A 21,320-nucleotide genomic window follows, 5' to 3' on the forward strand; every position below is an offset into this window, starting at 1 on the left:
GGTATGACAATTCTCCTTATGACATCTTTTATGAGATTGATTCATTTATCTATATCATGAAAGCTGTAAAAGTATTTTGATATGTCCAATATATATAATGAAGGATGCAAGCTTCCTTAATTATTTCTTGCTCCTAGATATCCATGCAATCCAACAAGTAAAGATAAATTTCCTCTCACAAATAATGTTTTAAGGATTGGGACAAAGGTTTACAGAAGCCAAAAATTAAGAATCTTGTACACATCTAACTCTATTCAAATCAAGGATCATTCTTTGAAAAAAATTTAATATGGAGAGTTCGAGACACTCATGTAAAACATAGATAATTGATTTAAATATGGCATAACATTTTGGGTAGAGACCTAAATGGATCAATTTTCAATGAACGAAAACGTTGCTAATGAGTAAATGAAGTTTTGCAAATAGCTACACAAAAAACCTTGAACATGAAACAAAGGATTGTCAACATAAATATTTCCTCACAAAAAAAAAAAAAAAACCAAAAAGCAGAATTCAATGATTTTCCAAAAAGGTAGTATTTCAACCCAAATAACAATATGTTATTATTGTTTTTTTTCCCAATCTCACATGGTGTAAATACACTACAAAAATTCACTTTGTCTTTATCCGCTTCAAATTTTTAAAAAACAAAAGTTGACTGTGTAGTCAAGTCTCAATTAAACAAAAAGTTCAAAACTAAATAAAAGTTAATTATACTAACATTGGGTTTGGGAGTTTTCATAATCTAAATTTTAAATTTATGAGAATTGAATTAAAACGCAATACAAAATTGTACTAAATTTCATATAAATTTAGACAAATCCAAATTCAAAACCTAAAATCCACACTCCCAAACACTGCCCTAGATAAAACTTTAATTCACTCATCATTAAAATGTTCATTTTAGAAAATTTTAATTATACTAGAATTTTTTTAATATTATTAAATATAAAGAGAAAAATATGATAAAAGATAAATTTCACTTTTATTTTCTTTTCCTTCCATCCCTTTAAATAGATTTTGGACCCAACAACCTAAAATAAATTATTATGGCAAGAAAAAACTAATTTACTAGTAATTCACACCATTAAAAGGAACAAAAATATTGCACGTAGTTGCATTACATAAATAATCAAGTTAAACACACTCGCGCTAAAAATCATTTACTAGAAATGAAAATGAAAGATATTTTCATTGTCACAACTTCATTTGTTATAATTATATAATATTTGTAATAATATTTGTACAAGAATTTTGTTTGAAAAAACAATTTAATTAAGCTTTCCACTGTAGTTTCTTTCTTTAAATTCAAAACTTTTACCCTACGTAATCACCACTTAAATATATGATTGTGAGATGGTTTATATCCCAAGCTCTAGGCCTTGGACACCACTAACCCTATTATAGTTTTTTTTTTGTTTTCCCATTGGCTGCGGGTGGCCGAACTTTCACCAAAATGGGTGCGGTACCAAACGCACTATGGGAGACTGGTTCACGGAAATGGCTGTCATTGCTGCTGATGTGGCATGATGCGATTGGGCATCAACGGAGAAGAACGCGAGGAGCTGGGCAGCTGACTCACACGTCACACCTTACCCCACATACAATCTGAAACGCGTCGCATTTTGATTCGCTGACAAGGAAAAAGTCGGCAATGTTCCAGTTTAAGCCAATCACATTGCAAAGCACCTAAGCTGTGGTCTGCTTGCGCCGCACCGTCACACCAGCTCTGGTTCGCCGGCAAAAAAAAAAAAGGAGAGATAATTCGCTACAAGCGTACAACATCTATGCTCTATTGGGCGGCACGCGAATCGAACGGTCCAAAACCACCGTCGTATATAAGCCTACGCTGCACCAGCTGGATGAACACGCGAGAGAGAGAGAGAGAGAGAGAGAGAGAGAGAGAGGCCGACTCGTTTGCTTCCCAAGAAAAGAATCGAAGAGAGAGAGAGGGAAAGGGCGGACGATGATGATGATGATGATTATGAGGTTGATGAAAGTTCGTATGTTGAATTTGAACGTTCGTTGTTGAAATGGTGGGAGGTAGAATCGCCAACGTCAATCCACATCGCTGTGCGTTGAGTCGACGCTTTTGCTTGAGATCAACGTCGTTGACGCCATCGCCACCTTCACCTGCACCTTCTTCCTTGTGCGTTAGACGACCATGATCGCCTGTTCTGAATCGTCATTTGGATCTCAGCCGCAGATCCACTCTCTTTCTCATGGACTCCGCAACTTCTCGCCCTGCTGTGGTCATAGACAACGGCACCGGGTAAGTAATTCGCCGTTGCATCTAGTTCGTTCAGTGGATTGCTTCGACCGGATTTGCCCTAATCTGTGCTCTGGGATGTTGCAGGTACACTAAGATGGGGTTTGCGGGCAATGTTGAGCCTTGTTTCATAGTACCGACAGTTGTATCAGTGAACGAGTCGTTTTTGAATCAGTCTAGAAGCTCCGCGAAGGGCAATTGGCTCGCACAACACAGTGCTGGCGTTATGGCCGATCTCGATTTCTGTATCGGAGATGAGGCTCTTGCCAGATCTCGTTCTAGTAGTACTTATAATCTTAGCTATCCGATTCGGCACGGGCAGGTCGACAATTGGGACGCGATGGAGCGGTTCTGGCAACAGTGTATATTCAATTACTTGCGGTGTGATCCGGAGGATCATTACTTTCTTCTAACGGAGAGTCCGCTTACTGCTCCGGAGAGTCGCGAGTACACTGGCGAAATCATGTTCGAGACCTTCAATGTTCCCGGACTTTATATTGCGGTGCAGCCTGTGCTTGCTCTTGCTGCTGGGTACACAACATCGAAGGTAGGTGTTGAAATTTGGGAACTTTTAACAAAAGTTCAACTGTTCAATTGAGGATAGAGATTTGTGGAATTTCGGTGTTAAGTAATGACTTGATAGTGAAATATGCAATTCGTGCGTTAGTAAAGTAAGATATAACCTACACCTGGGTATCCATGGAGTTCATTGCTTAAGCAGTGACTTTATACTGTATTTCCTTAGCAAAAAGTGTCACTGTAAAATAACTGATTGAATGAATTCTTTTGCTGATTGATAGAGTGGGAAGAAAACAATGGAATGAATTGGTTAACGTGCTGAAAATTATGTGTTCTGCAATATAGCTTCTCAGCGATACCAGGGAGGGGGGGAGGTCTTGCATTGCATGGGATTGAGATTCAGTGTACTTTTTGATTGTTAAAATTGAAATTGCTATTCTAATCTTTCTTGGATTATGTGGTTATGTATAATAATCTGTTATTGTTGCTGTTGTTATTGCTTTATTGTAAGTAGATTTTTTAATTAACTGCAGCTATTTTCCCCATGGGGTTGGTGTGTGTATTATGGTCTAATAAATGCATGAATGAGTTATGCGTCCTATATTTATTACTTTTGAAGGATAATTTATTTGCCTATGTAGATGTATTCTTTGTCTCCAGTAATTTACTAATCCTTGCCTTTTTAAATTAACCTACATTTCCCCTTAGTGTGAGATGACAGGGGTTGTAGTGGATGTTGGAGATGGGGCTACTCATGTTGTACCTGTTGCAGATGGTTATGTCATTGGGAGCAGCATTAAGTCGATTCCTATTGCTGGGAAAGATGTGACTCTGTTTATCCAGCAACTCATGCGGGTATGTTGTATTTGGCTCTAGTTTTATAGAATGTGCTCTCCATAGTGTTCTGTCACTGTTTTTACTTGAGCAATGACTGCATATAAATAATTATATTTTTTTTAATCCATGTTTTAGATTGTCATAGCCTAAAAAACCGGTTATGTGTGACAGAACCTCTGTGACATTGCTGATATGTGGAGTGTGGACAAAGTTTATCAGCTTCAACCTTTTCTTTCTTTTTCATTATTTTCTCCCCACCAAACTTTGCAGTTGTAAATTTAGGGTGCATGAAGAAAATATTAGGTACACCAAGACCTACCATGTGTCTGTATTTTAACTAAATTAGGCACTTATAAGAAATCATATTAAACCTAGTATATACACTCGGTGCACTTAACAATTTCTCAGGTGCTCCTGGAAACACTTTGGCTTGTGTTGTTTCTATTTTTGTTTCTACTTTATCTTGAGTAATTTTCCATATCAAACATGTTTGGCAGCACAGCACAGAGTGAGAAGAAATATTTCCAAAAAAAAATTGCAATCTTGTTTCAGCCTTTTAACAAAGCTGGATACAATGCTAATTGAAATGTTGAAAAGGAAGCAACACGAAGCAAATGTTTCCAAACAATATAAATCAAAGCAATGCTACAAATGGAAAAAAAAAAAAAAAAAATCTGGATGCAGATGTGAGATAGGGAATATCTAATGGTAATTGGAGTTCTTTGGGAGTTTCTCCATAACATAGTTGTCAGGTCACATTTTGAATTGTGAGTTGAAATCCCAATTTTTGAAATTGAGAATTGAATTGATTTGATTCATAATCATAATATTAGATGCAAATTTCCTGCATGCATATGTACAATAAACGCTCACATTTTACTTGGCTCCCTACTATGGAAACTGTTGTTTGCTCCTTTTCCCACCCATTTCCCCCTCCATTTAATTTTTGGAGGTTCATGGTCCCCTTTATTCATTGATGGAAATTTTATCCTCTTATTGCTCATACAATGTGTGAGCAATGTGCCTTGCTGTTTCATTCTATGAGATTTGATCTGCCAAAAAGTTTAGTTATATCAGTTGTGCTATTAGCTTACAATCTTGTTGCTGTTTGTAGCTTTAAAGCCTGTCTTTCCTGTGCTTGGTTTTTGCAAAAATGCTTCAACTAACCATGTCAATCAGTTTAAGCTAAAGAATTGAGAATGAGTCTTATTTCCAGTTGCAGACTTTTGAATTTTCCAGTTCACTTGTTTTGCTTTGTTACGTTTTCAATTTTATTTTGGACTTTCATCAGTGGATGCTCATAAACGCTGCATTGTTTTAATTTTTGAATTTACGCTCAATATATTTGTTAATGATTTGGGATGCTAGAGTCTGCAGTTTAGGTTTTGTATTTACTTGATGCATGGTGAGGAGTTTCTATTTATGGTTGCTCACTTTTTGATATTGTTTTGTATAGGAAAGAGGTGAGCATGTGCCACCAGAGGACTCCTTTGAAGTTGCTCGGAAAGTGAAGGAAACTTATTGCTACACTTGCTCTGATATTGTCAAGGTCACCTCTGCTGCCATAAGAAAATTTGAGACTGAGTTTTAGTGGATAATGGGTGCTTTATTTTATTTCTTTGAATGAAGCATTAGATATTCACAATAATCATATTATGTTTAGCTTCTTTTATTCATATAAATCTGAAATAGTTAATAATCACTTCAGGAGTTCAATAAACATGACAAAGAGCCATCTAAGTACATTAAGCAATGGAGGGGTATTAAACCAAAGACAGGGGCACCGTACTCTTGTGATGTTGGCTACGAACGATTTCTTGGCCCTGAGGTTTGCTCTAGTCTTCTCTTTTCAAGTTCGTGTTTATCTCAGAGAGCATAATACACCATATTGAACACAAATGTAGCATTTGTCTCTATGTTATGATGTATGACCACTAGTTCTAAATAATTTCAACTTTTATTTTTTCTACTGTGCATAGAATATGTTGTTTCATAGACCAGATCACTTGATTCTAGAGGGTCATTTTTGCACTATTACCTTTCACTTCTTTCTCGAGTATCATCAACTGAAATATGTTTTTAGCAACATCGTGCAGCAAGGATTGTCTTCTTCAATACATCAATTCAGTTCATCATCTGATATCTATAATCAGAATTAAAGGTTAGGAGTTCCATGTCAGATCTTGCTGTATTCTTTGTTGTCACCGTGTTAACAACTTTTGATGAAATGACTAGTTATTGGTCATTGGTGCAATTGATTTTGTATTGGCTGGGGTGAGCTGTGTTTTAACTTGTTTTTTGCAAAAGTAGCTGAGTCCCGCACTAAAACTTCCCTATTTTCTAGTTTTTGAGAAACTACTGCATTGTTATTCTATCATACCTTTTACCTAGTAGAGAAAATGGGCAGTTACAGGGCATTTTAAGAATTAGAAAAACCAGCTCAATAGTAGCTATGAATTGGGGAATCTTTTTTCTTTTAGTAATAGATAATAGATGACCAACTGTTGAGTGATGCATTGTGGTCAGGGATTCAACTTACTTTGGTCATTCCTGTTTATCCTTGAATTAGAGTTGGATTACATACATTCTTCTTGAAATTTGCACTAAACCAAAAGTAAGTCCTTGAGGAACTAGAAGAAACCAAGCTATTGTAAATTAACATGGTTTGGGTTAGTTTCACTTCTGTTTATTTTGACAATTGGCATTTAATGCTAATGTAATATCTAATTACAATGAATCATATGATTGGAACTTCAATTGATAAACTGTAGGGCCAGATGAAGATATATAATAGTGCAAGCCATAGTTTATATGGACCCAACATCTTCTTTTGCTTGTTGAATGTACTTAGGTATGACTCCAAATTACAAATTGCTTGATCACAAGAGGTGGAGGGTTTTAGTTCCATTTAGTTAGAGGGCATGTTGTGTAGCAACCAATCTTAGGAGGCAATTTGGGACTCAAATCTCTCTTCAGCAAGGCCCTCTTTGGCAAGTGGATGTGGAGATTTATGAACATGGAGTTTCTTGGATGGTGTAGGACAAGAAGTAAGACCTTGGGAAGATTTTGGATGGAGAATAATTTAGACGAATTGGATTAAGGGATTGTTGGGCTTAGTTAATAGTTTATTATATGTGTAGTTTAATTAATGGAAGAGCCACTTGGACCGGGCGCTTTATCCCGTTGCAACTCTTAAGGGCTTGAATTTCCTCTTCCTCAGAAGGCAGCCAGCGGGTTGTGGGGAGGCTCAAGTTTTTGAATATAATACCATCAGTTGTTGGTCTCCATGACTCTGGTTCCATGTACAAGGTTTTAAAAATTTGCAAATGTGACTCTAGTAGAAAGTTGCAAATGTGACTATGATGTCCCCCTCATTCACTAACATCTCTTCCTCCTTGTTTACTCTTGTTATCATATGGTATGCATTAGCTATATGATGGAAGAAATTGGTATTTTTTTCCCCTTCCTTCTACCAAAGAGCCCTAGATTTTTTCCTCCAAGCCCCTTCTACTAAGGAGATGATAAGGGCAAGACCCCTTTTGAGAACAAGCTTTTTAGTCTTGTTTTCGGCATTAAGACCCTCTCATTGATATCCTTATCATCTAACTTCTTGATGTTGTCACGAAACTCCTTTTTCTTATATTGATGTTGTTCAGCTTTGAGGCAACCACAAAGCTGGCCTTTCCTTCAACTTGCAGCTCAAGTCACCATTTTTTGACTTGTTCATCGAACTTTTCATGTTTAAACCAGATGTTCTCAAATTGGAAAAAGGGTTGGCCCCCACTTGACTCCACTTGTGTCCATGAGGATTGGGAAGTGGTCTGAGATAGTGCGTGGAAGCAAGGATTAGGTAATATTTGGGAAGTGTTCCTCACAATCAGACGAAATTAAGAATCTATCAATCCTAGATTGGCCCAGGTATCCTTGGGTGTAAACTCAATGCCTTTCCCATCGCCTATCTTGGACTCCCTTTGGGAGCAAAGTTTTAAGGACAAGGGTATTTAGGAATCCATTGTTGATAGGTTCAAAAAGAAACTTGCCGGTTGGAAAAGAAACTTTTTGTCAAAACGTGGCAGACTCACTTTCATTAAAAATCTCTGTCCAATCTGCCGGTTTACTTCATGTCTCTTTTCCCTATCCTTGGTGCAGTGACCAAGAGATTAGAGGGCATCCAGAGAAGATTTCTTTGGGGGAACACTGGTGAGGTTTTCCAATATCATCTTGTTAAATATGGAGTGGTTAAACAACCTTTACAAAAGGGTGGCCTTGGTCTCAGGTCCCTTATTATCTTTAATAAGGCCCTTTTGGGGAAATGGCTTTGGAGATTTATGTCTGAGAAAAATCACCTCTAGAGGGATGTCATTTCTGTCAAGTATGGTCTCTATCATAATGGTTAGACCTCTAAAGTTTCAAAGGGAGCGCATAGTATAGGTGTTTGGAGATGTGTCAGAAGGGGATGGGAGAATTTCTTCCCCCTCATCTATTTCCTTGTGGGGAATAGAGCTGATATTTATTTTGGCTTGATATTTGGTGTGGTAATTCACAACTCAGCTCTTCTTTCCCTTCCATTTTCAGACTTGTGAGCAACAAAGATGCCCTTATTTGCCAACACTTGAAGTTCACCAATCAAGGGATGGTTTGGGACATTCCTTTGAATAGAAATGCTTTTGATTTAGAACTTGATATTTTTATCAATTTTTTCAGCAGTCTCTGTAGATCTCATTGTCAGGCTAGTTCAAATGAGCCCAAAGGGGTTTTGAGGAAAGATGGGAACTTGACAGTCAGCTGTTTCTGTTAACACTCTAGTTCTTTGGCTAGGAGCAGCACTCTAACTTCACTTGGAAGCCAATCTGCAAAATGACAGACCCTTCGAAGGTTGCCTTTTCCACATGGGAAACTACTCTTGGAAAAATCCTTACTGTATACAATCTTCAGGAAAAAAGCCTCCCCATCGTCAATAGATGCTTTTTATGCTTGGAGTAGGAAGGTTTGATTGATCACGTACTCCTACATTGTTCTTGGACCCAGAAATTGTGGAACTTAGCCATCTCTATTGTAAATCAGAAATGGGTCGCTGCAGCTATAGTGGGAGGTGAACAGTGAGCAAACTGTGGACTTGGAAAGGGATCAGATCTAATAAAGAAGGGAGAAGCCCTTTCTCCCTGCCTTGGCTACTTTTGGGGCTGTGTGGAGAGAGAGGAATGGAAGAGCCTTTCAAGGAATTATTTCTCCTATTCAAGATGTCATGGACCATTGGATTGCTATAATCTCTAGTTGGCATTCTGGGTTAGTTGAAAGGGACCTCTTTTGTAATCCTTGATTTTCTTGATACTTTTCAGTAAAGGGTGTTGCTTTCCTGTTTGTTTCTTTGTACTTGGGGGGCATCCCCTTGATGCCTCGTTAAACATAATTTCTCTTTGCTGATAAAAAAATGTGTATTTGCGGGCTTGTGCCACCCCTCGATGCCTCATTAAATATAATTTCTCTTTGCTGATAAAAAAATAAGTATTTGTGGGCTTGTTTGTGATATTTGTGTAATTTATGGGTGCGTTTGTAGTTCCATGTAGTTTAAGGCCTTCTTATAAAAACTATGTGAAAGCCATGTTGCAGTTGGTTGTTGAATTTGAATTGAGAAGGTGAACGTGTGTTTTCCTCTTGTATCTCCTCTCTTTCCTCTTCCTTCTTCATTCTTCCCTTCTATCTCTCATGGCTGCAGATCGTTGATGTTGTTCCTGCATCATTGGAGATCATTGCTTTAGTTAGAAAGATCATTATTTTTTGAATATCATTGCTTTAAAAAGATTGTTGCTTCATTGTGTGGATTTGCAATGAGCGCAGTCTATGGGTCAGTGTTTGGAAATCAATTAGGAAGGGGTGGAAGGATTTCTTCCCTCTCATCCACTTCCATGTTGAAAGCGGGAACAACACCTTCTGGCATGACAATTGGTGCGTTTCATCTCCTCAGAGCTCTCAATTTCTGGCAATTTTTAACCTTGCCTGTAACAAAGTTGCTTTGGTGAGTACGTATGTGGACCATTCGATTGACGTGGCAGCCTAGAACATCCCTTTGTTTGAAATGATCATGATTGAGAGCTGAATATTTTGCTGATTTTTATAGATGGCTTAATAGAAATTCCCCCAACAGGATGAATTCTGGATGTGTGCTTATGAAAGCTCATAAAAATGGTACGGTCAGCTGACTCAGCTCCTTCTACAAGCAGCTGGACAGGTGTCCTGAATCAGACCTGATTTCCCTTGGAAAGCCATTTAGAGAAATCTTGCACCAATGAAAGTTGTTTTTTCCTCTTGGGAGGCAACTCTGGGTAAGATTCTTACACAATAATCTTCAAAGAAGGGGTTTTATGTTGGTTAAAATGCTCTCTGCACAGCTGATGCTGAAACTGTTGACCACCTTCCGCTCTGCCCTTGGACTTGAATTTTGTGGAATTTGGTCACTGCTATTTCGGGACAGCATTGGGTCATGGATGAATCTGTGGGAAAAGAAATCTGGTCTTGGATGGGAAAAAAGTCTTGTCCTTGATCCCTCTCACCATTTTTGTATTATGTGGAGAGAAAGAAATGTAGAGTTCAAGAAGGAACTTCTACTTCTCCCGGAATCTTCAAGGATAGATGGCATTCTACGCTTTCTTCCTGGTCTAGTGATCTGTACATGCGGGACACTCATTTAGTTTTTATTTTGTTGGATATGCTATCAGACTGTTGATTGTTCTCTTTTTTGTTTTTCTCTCTCCTATTTTGCTTGTAAATTGGTGGCATCCTCTTGGTGCCCTTTTAATGAATTCTCTTTTTGCGATTAGGGGGAAAAAAACTATTTTATCATGAAAAATGCTGATGTTCTTTTTTCATCTACATCCTCAAATTTAACATAAACAGCTGAATCACTTATTAAATGAAAATGAATCAATATGATTCATAATTTCGTTAATGTTGTAAATTTGAAGTAAGTTGAAGAACAAGAAAAAAATACAGCACTTAGGGTTGGAAATGAAGAGAAGAAAAGAAAGAAGAAGAAAAAGGCGGTTTTCCTGGAGCCTTATGTATAGCTCCAAGGCTGTGCTCTTATATACTAATAAGATTTTACCTCAATCCGTAGGTCTGTAAATGCCATCTAACCCTAGCTTGTTACAATCATTAGACAAGGTGGTTTAAATAGGCAGCTTTGTGAAATAGGCAGCTTTGTGAAAACATTGCCTAACCTATTTGATTGACATATTTTGCAAATGGAGTCCTCACTACCTTTTTCAACATAGCATCCCTCACAAATTAATAGTCAACTTTAATGTGTTTTGTTCTCTTATGAAATACTGCCATACTGGTGATATAAATGGTAGCTTGACTATCTCAAAACGTATCTATTGACTTCATTACCAAGAATCCTATCTTTGGCATAAGAGACCCTAGCCACGTAGGCTCACTTACAATATGAGCCATGGCTCAGTATTCTGCTTAGGTACTAGATCTTGCTGTAGTAGTTTTTTCTTGCTATGCTAGGTAATAAGATTACCTCCCACAAATATATAGTATTCAGTAATAGACCTCTGACTAACAATGGAGTCAGCCCAATCTGTGCGAAGGTATCCCATGATCTCATAGTTTTTATTATTTTTATATATCAATTTTTTTTTCTAGGAGAGCCTTTGAGATCCTACAAAAAGATACACTAGGTCTAGTGACGGTCAAGTAGATCAATTTGCCAACCAACTGCCTACTTCAACATTTGTCTCCGGCCTGACACCCTTAGACAACTTTATTTTAGGATCCCTAGGAGTATCTATTTAGCTCCCATGAAACCAGTCTCACTTAGCAAGTCCAAAGTATACTTTTGCGGATTCAATGCATGAGGGGGGATCATAAATCGTTGATGGACTCAAGTTAGATTCATCCAAGTAGGACCTTGCACGAGAGGAATAAAGCATCCCCTAAAAAAGGTGAAATTTGCATTAACATATTTCTTGCAAGTGTGGGGATCATGGCATCTATAACCTTTTTGGGTTCTTGAGTACTTGATAGAGATGCATTTAACAGCACGAGGAAATAACTTGCCCTGACCACTATGTGGAACATAAACAGAACATGTGCACCCAAAGACACGAGGCACAATGAAGAACATGGATGTTTCTGGGCACACAATGGAGAAGGGAATTTATCCTTTTAGAACACTATAGGGCGGAAAACAGGATCTAACAAGAACATTAGTTCAGAAGGTTTTTAGGAACATGCAAATGAAGGAGTAGAGACCGTGACATGTCAAATTCATGTTTATTTTTACTTTCAGCTGCTCCATTCATGATGTGAATCATGTGATGAATAATCCTTTTGGACAAGCAAAAAGGCTGAAGCTCATTTTGAACAAATTCAAGCGCGTTATTAGATTAAAAAATTTGAATACCAATGCCAAAGTGAGTTTTTATTTTCTAGAAGAATTGAGTAAATATACTAAAAAATTCTGACTTGTCTTTTAACAAATAGGTACCCGCCATACATGGAAATTCATCCACATAGGACACAAAATATTGATGACCTGTCAAATTCTTGACTTTGTACAATCTTGAAATATCTAATTGAATAATGAGAACATTGATTTACTGTGAGACTTGATTCTTGATGGCAAAGATGTCCTAATATGCTTTTTAACTGATACGTAGAACATGCAAATATACTTGAACATGGGGAAAACTTGTAGTTCTTGAAGAAATGAATGTCCTAAATGAGTGTGCTACTCAAATATACTTTACTCGCAAGTGTCATGATATTCCATGTTGCTATTCTAACCCTAGGTTTCTGAACTAACTTCTTTACCTGCCCATGGTGTGGGAACCCTCGCATATTTGACACCACATCCAGGCATTGACACAGTGCATTGCTTCGGAGCAACGACTTAGGCAACCCTTGCCCATTTTTCGCTACATATGGATGGTATAAGTGCAACACGTCGTTTGTAGGAGACGACCTAATGCATATTCTGTAAGGATTCATAGAGATCTGACAAGTTTTACGATGAACTCGTCATCCTAAATATTGCTTTTCAAACCCTGTCCTCGTCCTTGAACACTTCCCTTACCATGGTTGGAGGCAGTGCTAATCATGGTTGAACTATCACAGAAAGAAGCTTCAGATCCATCTTTGGTGGTATGTTAGATTCTAGCATATGCTATATTCATGGATATGGATTCATTGGCAAGAATGTGAATGCGGATGGGTTGAATCTCAGGACTCAACCAATACAAAAACTTGGTAGCCAAAAACTCTCCCCTTTGCTGCTTAATCATCTCAACATCGTAGTTAATGGGTTGATAGATGCTGAGTTCCCCCCATTCTCATATGCTGAGTACACACAGACTCTGTGAGAGCACAATAGTAGTTGGAGGATCCAACTAATTTTATGGCTGTGATATGTGTATGTTAACAGTAGCTGAAGCTGTGTCTGTAGAGGCCATCAAAACCGCTCTCTATACTCTACTAGCACACCCACCAGTATTGGGAATGAATTACACAGCAAATCTGCAAAATCTGGCAGCACACAGGCACAGAACAGCACTCATACACAGGCACAGAACAGCCCTCCAGAACTTTTTCTGACCTACAACAGGAAGCTACACCCACAGAACTGAAGTTACAGTATGCTAGGAGGAATCGCAGACATAAATAGTCTTTCATTCATTTGTCAAAATTGGCTTTGAGCACACAAAGCAGAGAAGACCACTCTTTGATCACACAGAACAGGGCAGACCACAACAAAGCACTGAAGACACTTTAACAGCAGTGCAGACACTCCATAACCAACCTGGCAGCAGCTAGAAGCATAGGCAGGCATGAAAACAGCAATAACAGCAGCATAACAATATCATTATTGGACCAGCAGTCAGAGGAAACATCACAACAGCAACAGCGGCCTGTGAGAAACAGTAGGGTGCTGTCTTTAAACAAGCGAACTATCACAAGCCACACCACCACAGGAGTGGCTTGCGACTCAGAGGAGAAGGACACGAAACCCTAAACGACTCTCGAACGGGGGAAGAAATCTCTCTTAAAGGGTTGAGAAGGGAGTGAAATGGAGAGGAAGAGCAGGGTTGTAACTAACTATGCCAGATTAATCAGGTTTGTAGAAACTGTTCTGATACCATGTTGTAAATCAGAAATAAATTGAAGAATAAAAGAAGCAAATACAGCAGCTAACGTCAGAGATAAAGAGAAGAAGAAGAAAAAGAAAGTCGGCAGTTTTCCTGGATCCTTATGTACAACTCCAGGTCTGCCCTCTTATGTATTAATAAGATTAAAAAAGATTTAAGGACAAAAATACCGCCACTCAAGACACCCTAATTATTAAAATAACATATTTTCTTCTAACAGTTAATAGTAAATAAACAGTATGAATTCCTAGCTTGTCTTTTTCTTTGCTACTTGTTGTATATTTGCACGGGACAAAAACCAAGTCTATTGTTGAGGCAGTTAAAATATAAGTTAATTGTAGCATACTATAATTGTACAATATCCTATCATTATCCAGTGGATCCTACTTTTGTAATACACTCCCATTGTGATCCTACAGATTTTTGATTTTATAACGGATCTGGATCTTTACAAGGATATACCCTACATAGAAAGGCAGAAAAGGACTCATTTTTCTGATCCTGCCTTATTGAGATTTAAGACTTGGTTGTGCAAGTAGGATCTAGATTGTTTTGAATCATGATTTTAACACTGTATGGTGATTTTTTCCTAGGAATATATCTGTATGGTCCAAGTCCAAGTAGAGGTGGAAGGTGGAAATATGCTGGGCATCAGCTGGTCTAATCAGACTAACTGATCTTTTATATTAAAAATAAGTAGATAAGCAGATTTGGGAGCAATACTACAATATAATTTAACCAACATGGGTTCTCTTAACATTCCAATCTTTAGGTTTGCACTTGCATGGTTGTCAGAAGGAGTCTAAGTTAATTATTGTGCAGTTGTATACTATTGGTGTACAAGTAAATGATTAATATCAGGCAGCCAACAAGCCGGTATGTACTGGCATGCAAAACATTGTTGTAAAATGCCCTAGATGGAAGAAAAACTATGGCTAAGAAGAGTTTATTCAGAATATGCTAGTTGCTAATTAAGATAAATAATTGTTTTGAGTTGATTATTTGCTTTTTGTGTCCTGTGGATTGCTAATTTGTTCTTATAAGTGCTCTTGAAATTATGCAGGTTTTCTTTAATCCTGAGATTTACAACAGCGAGTTTAGTACCCCATTACCAGCTGTAATAGACAAGTGTATTCAGTCCGCACCAATTGATACAAGAAGGGCTCTCTATAAGGTGAAGTATATGGGATCCGAAAAAAAGACATGTGAACATAATAAAGAGCCCACATCTCAGTGTTGGTATGTGGGAACTGGGCTGACAATTCTAGTAAAATCAGTGCTTGATATGTCCTCGCCTCTGTGGATCTTGATTGCAGTCATCAGGGCCCTTGCTTTTTGTATTGTTTTTTTTTGCCAACTTAACTGCCATAACTTTCGTTGACTGTTGACTGACTGGATGGTTCTGAACTTAGAATCTTGGATTACCTTTAAATTTTAAACGTTGACATAGTGCATTTTCCCTTTAAATCAAATGGTGAATCAAAATGCAAGAGCTTGGCATAAACTCTTGTAATGTGTTTGTGTCTGCCAAATTGTCTATATATTGGATCATGATCCGAGTTCTACTTTTTCAGTTGTTTCAATAGCTAGGTCTTGTTCTGCTGCCTGATAACGGCTTAAATGCATTAGATTGGTAAATATAGTGTTTTTCAGATATCTTAAACGAGATTAAATGGGCAAAATTTTTCATTATATATTGACATTATATCATATTTTCCATTAGATTGTATGGCTCTCTTTAGATGTCTTTTTGTGCAAACACAACTGAATCAAGCTATACATTCATTAGATTTGTCAATGGAGTGTTTTAGATATTCTCAAGGAGAGTAAAATGTGCATGTTGCATATCATCACACTATATGTTAATATTATATTCTATCAGTCCTTTCTAAATGCTCTGCATGTGATTTTATTTTTGGGCAAAAGACACTTACCTCCTCTGAGGTTTGGTAAAAAGACGGAGACCTCCCTAGAGGTTTGCAAAAAAGATATAGACCTCTCCTAAAAAAAACTTGTCTTTCTTCAAAATACAAGGGGAGGTTTGTGCCATTTTAGCAAACCTGAAGGCCTCCTTAGAATTCTTGAAACTTTAGGGGAGGTCCTTAAAATTTTTGAAATCTTAGGAAAGGTTATTGTTTTTTTTGCTAAACCTCAAGGGAGGTTAGTGTCTTTTGCCCTTTATTTTTTTGTTCTTTATTTTTCAAAAAAAAAAATTGTAATTGAAGAACTTATTTGACGTAAAATAACTTTAATAAAAAAATATTATTCATTTTTATTTGTGTTTTATTGAGAGGACATGTGCCAATTTATCATTAGGAAAGTTGAATGTTTGGTTATGAGAAATTATTACTGCATGACTTGCCATTGGATGTCTTCTATGTAAAGACAATTGAATCTCCATTGAGGGTTGGTGGTAGAGCAACTTGGAGCATAGAGATATGTAGAAGTCAAGATTTTTATGAATTATGGTTGTCGTGCTCATACCCATTACCCAAATTTATACTATATTTGAAGGTACCACAACTAGATTGGTAAAGTCTAGGCAATTGGTAGTTGGTACCGAAGAGTTGGGTCTAGAGTCCTGCCTTCAACTAGGATTGTGAGGTTTATGTTTTTATATAAACTCTATATCTCAATCCATTTGATAATTGGATTGAAGATAGTTTGGGCAATTTTTCTCAACACGGATTCAAAATATTGTTTCAGCTAAAAACAAAAAATTCTAGCATTTGTATATATAAGGTACTAATGTTAGATACATCAGTGCATGTTTCTATTTGTTATGCATTGACTGCTTACAGACATGGTTAATTTTTCTGTGTGCATTAAGCATGTAGTGATGTGGGCTTTAGGAGGCCACATGTTGGATGCCTCAATTGAGGTTGGAATTGAGTTCAGATCCAGTTCAGACTGTTGAATTCCTTGTGCTTTCAGTTTCTAGATTTATGATCTAATGAAAAATATGGTTCTAAACTGAATGCTGCTGGTGCCCTATCACCAGAAAATTTCTGTCTTGTGAACTTAAAGCTAGTTATTATAGTTCATATAATTACAAGGTTCAGTTTCTACAGCTCATTGACACTGACGCTAATCTCAGAATATAGTGTTGTCTGGAGGCTCAACAATGTTCAAAGACTTCCACAGAAGGTTGCAACGAGATCTAAAGAAGATTGTGGATGCTCGGGTTTTAGCGTCTGATGCTCGGTTTGGTGGAGAAGTTAAAGTGAGATTTTTTGATAAAAAATATGTAGAAACTTTATAGTTATTAATATATGAAAAGGCTGACTGTGGATTCTTCTGCATCCAGTCACAGCCAGTGGAAGTCAATGTTGTAAGCCATCCTATTCAGAGGTATGCGGTTTGGTTTGGAGGCTCTGTACTCGCATCAACACCAGAATTTTTTGCGGTATGCTTTTCCGCCTTCAGTTTGAAACTGCCAGTAGACTCCTTTGTTTTATTGGACAGTCTCTGATAAATTTCATAAAGCACCTCATTCAGTGCTGCATGCTAATCGGATATTGGATTCATGGCTCTTTGCTCATTGCTCAAAATTGGGTGGCTGTGTTGTAACTTACTTTAACATTAACTTGTGCATAGAGTTTGTGAAATACTTTAAAAAATTGTTGCTGCATTTTGGGTTTTTTTCTTTACTTTCAGCTGCTTGCTAGCTCCCTCTCTGAATTATAGTATGCATGAATGGGAAATTGCTGCCTTTGGGATTGAATGCATAATTTACACTGTAATTTCTTTGCACTTCAAATAAATTCTTTTTGGGACACATGAAAGACATTTTTTTTGGTACTCATTCATGTTAGTAAATTTGTTTTGATCTAAGAAATCTCCAACTGCAACCTGCAAATATATGGAATGCTGTGCCAGGTTTATTTTAAAGTTATGTTGATATTTCTAATTCATTGCTAATATATAGTATTGAAATATCATTCTCAAAGTAAAAGGCTTAAACTTAGAATTGACAAATGATGAAAATCTAAAAATTTGAGATCATAAGTTAGGTATGCACTATGCACTCTAAAATATGTAAAATAATGAAGTTGTTGGTCAAATGATATCCATTTTGAAGCTTGGAAATGCTTAGGAGATATTGGGGTAATTTTGTTGACTTGTTTATTTGAAAAATTATAATGACTAAGGAAATGAAAGCAGATTAGATGAATCAAACATTTTAGTACAATAATATAAAAATAAAGGAGATGTTCAAAATTGTGATATCTTGAGTTGAATTTAGTCGTGCAATAGAACTTCTTGAAATGATTATTGAACAAAGACTAAGTGTAGAAATGAGGGTTTTAGGAAATCAATTTCGTTTTTATACCCATGAAATCAACCGCATAGACCATATATCTATTGAGAAGATTAGTCGTAGAATTTGGGGAAAAGGAGGGATTTGCACATGGTTTTTATTAACCTGCATACAGCCTACAACTACAATAAGGTATCCCAAAAAGTTCTATGGTGGGTTTTAGAATAGAAAGGAATAGGTAGCTATATGATGTTATTGAGGATATGTTTGATGAGTAATGATGAATGTTAAAAGTTATAGGGAGATAATCTACCAAATTGCCAGTCTAAACAAGTGTATATTAATGGTTCATTTTGAGTCCTTGTATTTTTGTTTAGTTATGAATGAAAAAAATGAGGCTTCATGGTATATGTAGTTTGCAAATGTAGTTTGCAAATGATATTGTTTGTGTAACGCCCTGAACCCGCCAAGTGAGGCCCGAAGGTTACGTGTTTCATTCACCTGTTTTCGATACCATAAATTACAATCACGCAGCGGAAATAAATAACAATCTCAATTTAAATACTAGAGTTTATCTATAAATCCCCCCAAAAAAAAAAACATCTGCATCCTAGTATTTAAAACATAAACTATACATAAACTGTTCTTACGGTCACCCCAAAATTACCAAAAATACTACTCTACCCAGAGTTCTAAGCTCGATCACATAATGGACCTGAAAATATAATCATTTGCTAGGGTGAGACACATCTCAGTAAGGAAGAATAAATCATAACAGTGTGTGGCAGAAAGTTTAATAATTACAAAATATAATCATTTGCTATTCAACATCAGTAGAGGAAGCACATACAGATTATCAGTCCTTGATGGTCATTTACTTGTTTGTAAATAAAATGATTCAGTGTAATTAGATCTAATTACTGGACCCAGGGAAGGGTGTTTATTGGGGGTGGGAAGGCCATTTCTGCCAATCAGGCTATTCCCAATGAAATTAATGAACAGTTTTGCCACTACATTTTTGTTGATTTGTTGCTAGCCCTTGCTGAAATTGGTTATTAGATTGCACGAATTCATGTAGGAATGTTGGGTAAAGATTTGACTGTTCCATGCACAGGCTTGCCATACAAAAGCAGAGTACGAGGAATATGGAGCAAGCATATGCCGTACAAATCCTGTGTTCAAGGGAATGTATTGATGTGAAGATCCATCCATTTCAAGTTGGTTTGGTGGGATACACTATTTGATGGAATGGCCTCAATCCTGGCACTAATACTGTGGACACCTCAAATTGCTTCTTGTGCTGCAGTGCTCTCGACTTGTCATGTATATTTTTTAGCTTATGAGAGGTGATGTAAAATAGACGTTCAGATGTCATTTGTAAGAAAATGTGTTTATTGTATTCTTTGATTAGTGGGCAACAGGTTTTTTCCTTTACAGCCAACAGGATGCTGCTATAGTGTTTGTCAGGCAGGCTCAGCTTGCATTTCAGGGTTAGATAAAGAGTCAGCGATTCAGGTAGGTGGGTTGTTAGCTAAGCTGAGTATCATTTTTAGTGTTAAGCTTAGTCGGAGTTAAAATTTTTTACCCTTTTTTCTGGTTTTTTTGGGAGGGGATTTGGCCTGGAAGGTTTAATTCATTTTGTACTTAACTGAAAGATCCACATAATCGCCAATTTGAATTAGAGGTTTGTTTTGTTTGATCCCATTAAAAGTTTGGGCACGCTTCTTTTGCACCTCTCTCTCTCTTCTCTTTTGAGAAAATTGCGGTTAAGCAGGTTTACCATGTGGTGGTTACAATCTACTGCTGCTATATCGTTTTGGCTCATAATATTTTAGTGAGATCAATGTTAAAGTTTGACTATACCGCAAGCATTCTCAATGGGCTACTTGCGCCCCCCATTTTCTGAGTTATAGTTCGCATGCTCGGATCTATGGGATGGTTAAATAATGGAGTTTAGCATAAACATCTCATTTACAAATGCTCCCCAAAATTTAGAAAACTCTTACCCAAATTTTTTATATTCATGAGAAAAATGTTTTATACTTTTGAAAAGAAGAATAAAATTTAGTGGGCCTTTTTGGAAAAAAAAAATGTCTACTTCTAATTTATAGCCTTGCATTATGTACCAGAATTATGAAATGCAATACTGTAATTTTTCTTGAATTGTCCAAATATATTTCAATCTATCACCAATTCATTAATGAGAACATAGACCTCGGCCAAAGGCTAAGCATTTATGTATCGTCATTGTGTATGAGAGTCAAAATTTGACAATAGCCATTAGAGTTGATTGCACATGATCTTAATTGGAAGGGAATACTCTTGTCGATGGGCAAAAAATTTATTTTTTAGGATCAATGTGGTCCTCTCACCATGTCTTTCTATTCAATAAAACTATGCGCTTTATGTAGTGGGTCTTATTAAATTATATATGGACCCTATCATATACGATCTCATAGGAGGATCACGCTAGTCCCCTCGAAGAACTTAAAAGCATAGTTCGTTTAGTTCTATTGTTAATTTTATTTAATTTCTTGTACATTGTTTGAGCACACGTATGGTATAAATATAACGAAATATTAATTACATCTATGTCACTTAAGTTTGTTAGACTACTAAGTCAATATATACACAACAATTTTTCAACTTTCTTCAAATGGATCTTGAATTTGAATTTGTATTTGATTTGAATAAAATATAATATAAAAAATTGTATTGAAATTTTTGTTCATGAGATTCACTCAAATTCAAATCTAATCTTCAAAACATGTGCTCCCAAACACAATACAAATAAACTTTTAATTGCAAATCATTGATCTCAATTTCATCAGATTGAAAATTTAGTATCTCAGTCCTTGATCGAATTGTTAATTTCAACATGAGGCTTGGTTCCCATTATTCAACAAGAAGAAGTATGGAAATAGCCTTTGGAAAGGCATCATTTCAAATGGTACTACTTTTTGGGAACATGTGAAAATTCTCATTGAGAATTACTGCAAGATTAAATTGGGCAAAATTTATTAATGCAATAAAGTGGAAAAATATAATAAAAATAAAAATATAGGGAAAATTAAAATTTTACATTGAAAATTAAAAGAAAATACAAAGGGAAAAAATGAAAATAAAATAGGAGCCGTGACATTATTTGACTGTGAAGTTCTCTATGAAAGTCGGTCAACTTTTGTATACTTATTTTTTGTCTCTTGTTTCCCCATTAGGTCTTAGATTAGTCGGGCACTCCAAAGTTTTTATCATTCATTCTACAGATTTTTATGTTTGGAAT

At 36.6% G+C, this 21,320-nt stretch overlaps 1 protein-coding gene across 1 annotated transcript; it reads left to right on the forward strand.

Moving 5' to 3' along the window:
* Positions 1-1,797: 1,797 nt before the first annotated feature.
* On the forward strand, positions 1,798-19,747 carry LOC131144654 (actin-related protein 3). The gene is made up of 9 exons (XM_058093428.1): positions 1,798-2,272; positions 2,357-2,816; positions 3,497-3,643; positions 5,082-5,174; positions 5,334-5,453; positions 14,840-14,950; positions 16,874-16,999; positions 17,084-17,182; positions 19,152-19,747. Exons 1-9 carry the CDS (start codon positions 2,223-2,225, stop codon positions 19,230-19,232), a joined length of 1,287 nt encoding a protein of 428 aa, XP_057949411.1. The 5' UTR covers positions 1,798-2,222; the 3' UTR covers positions 19,233-19,747.
* Positions 19,748-21,320: the final 1,573 nt, after the last annotated feature.

This window comes from Malania oleifera, chromosome 12 (assembly GCF_029873635.1).
Source record: "Malania oleifera isolate guangnan ecotype guangnan chromosome 12, ASM2987363v1, whole genome shotgun sequence".
Classification (NCBI taxonomy): Eukaryota; Viridiplantae; Streptophyta; class Magnoliopsida; order Santalales; family Ximeniaceae; genus Malania; species Malania oleifera.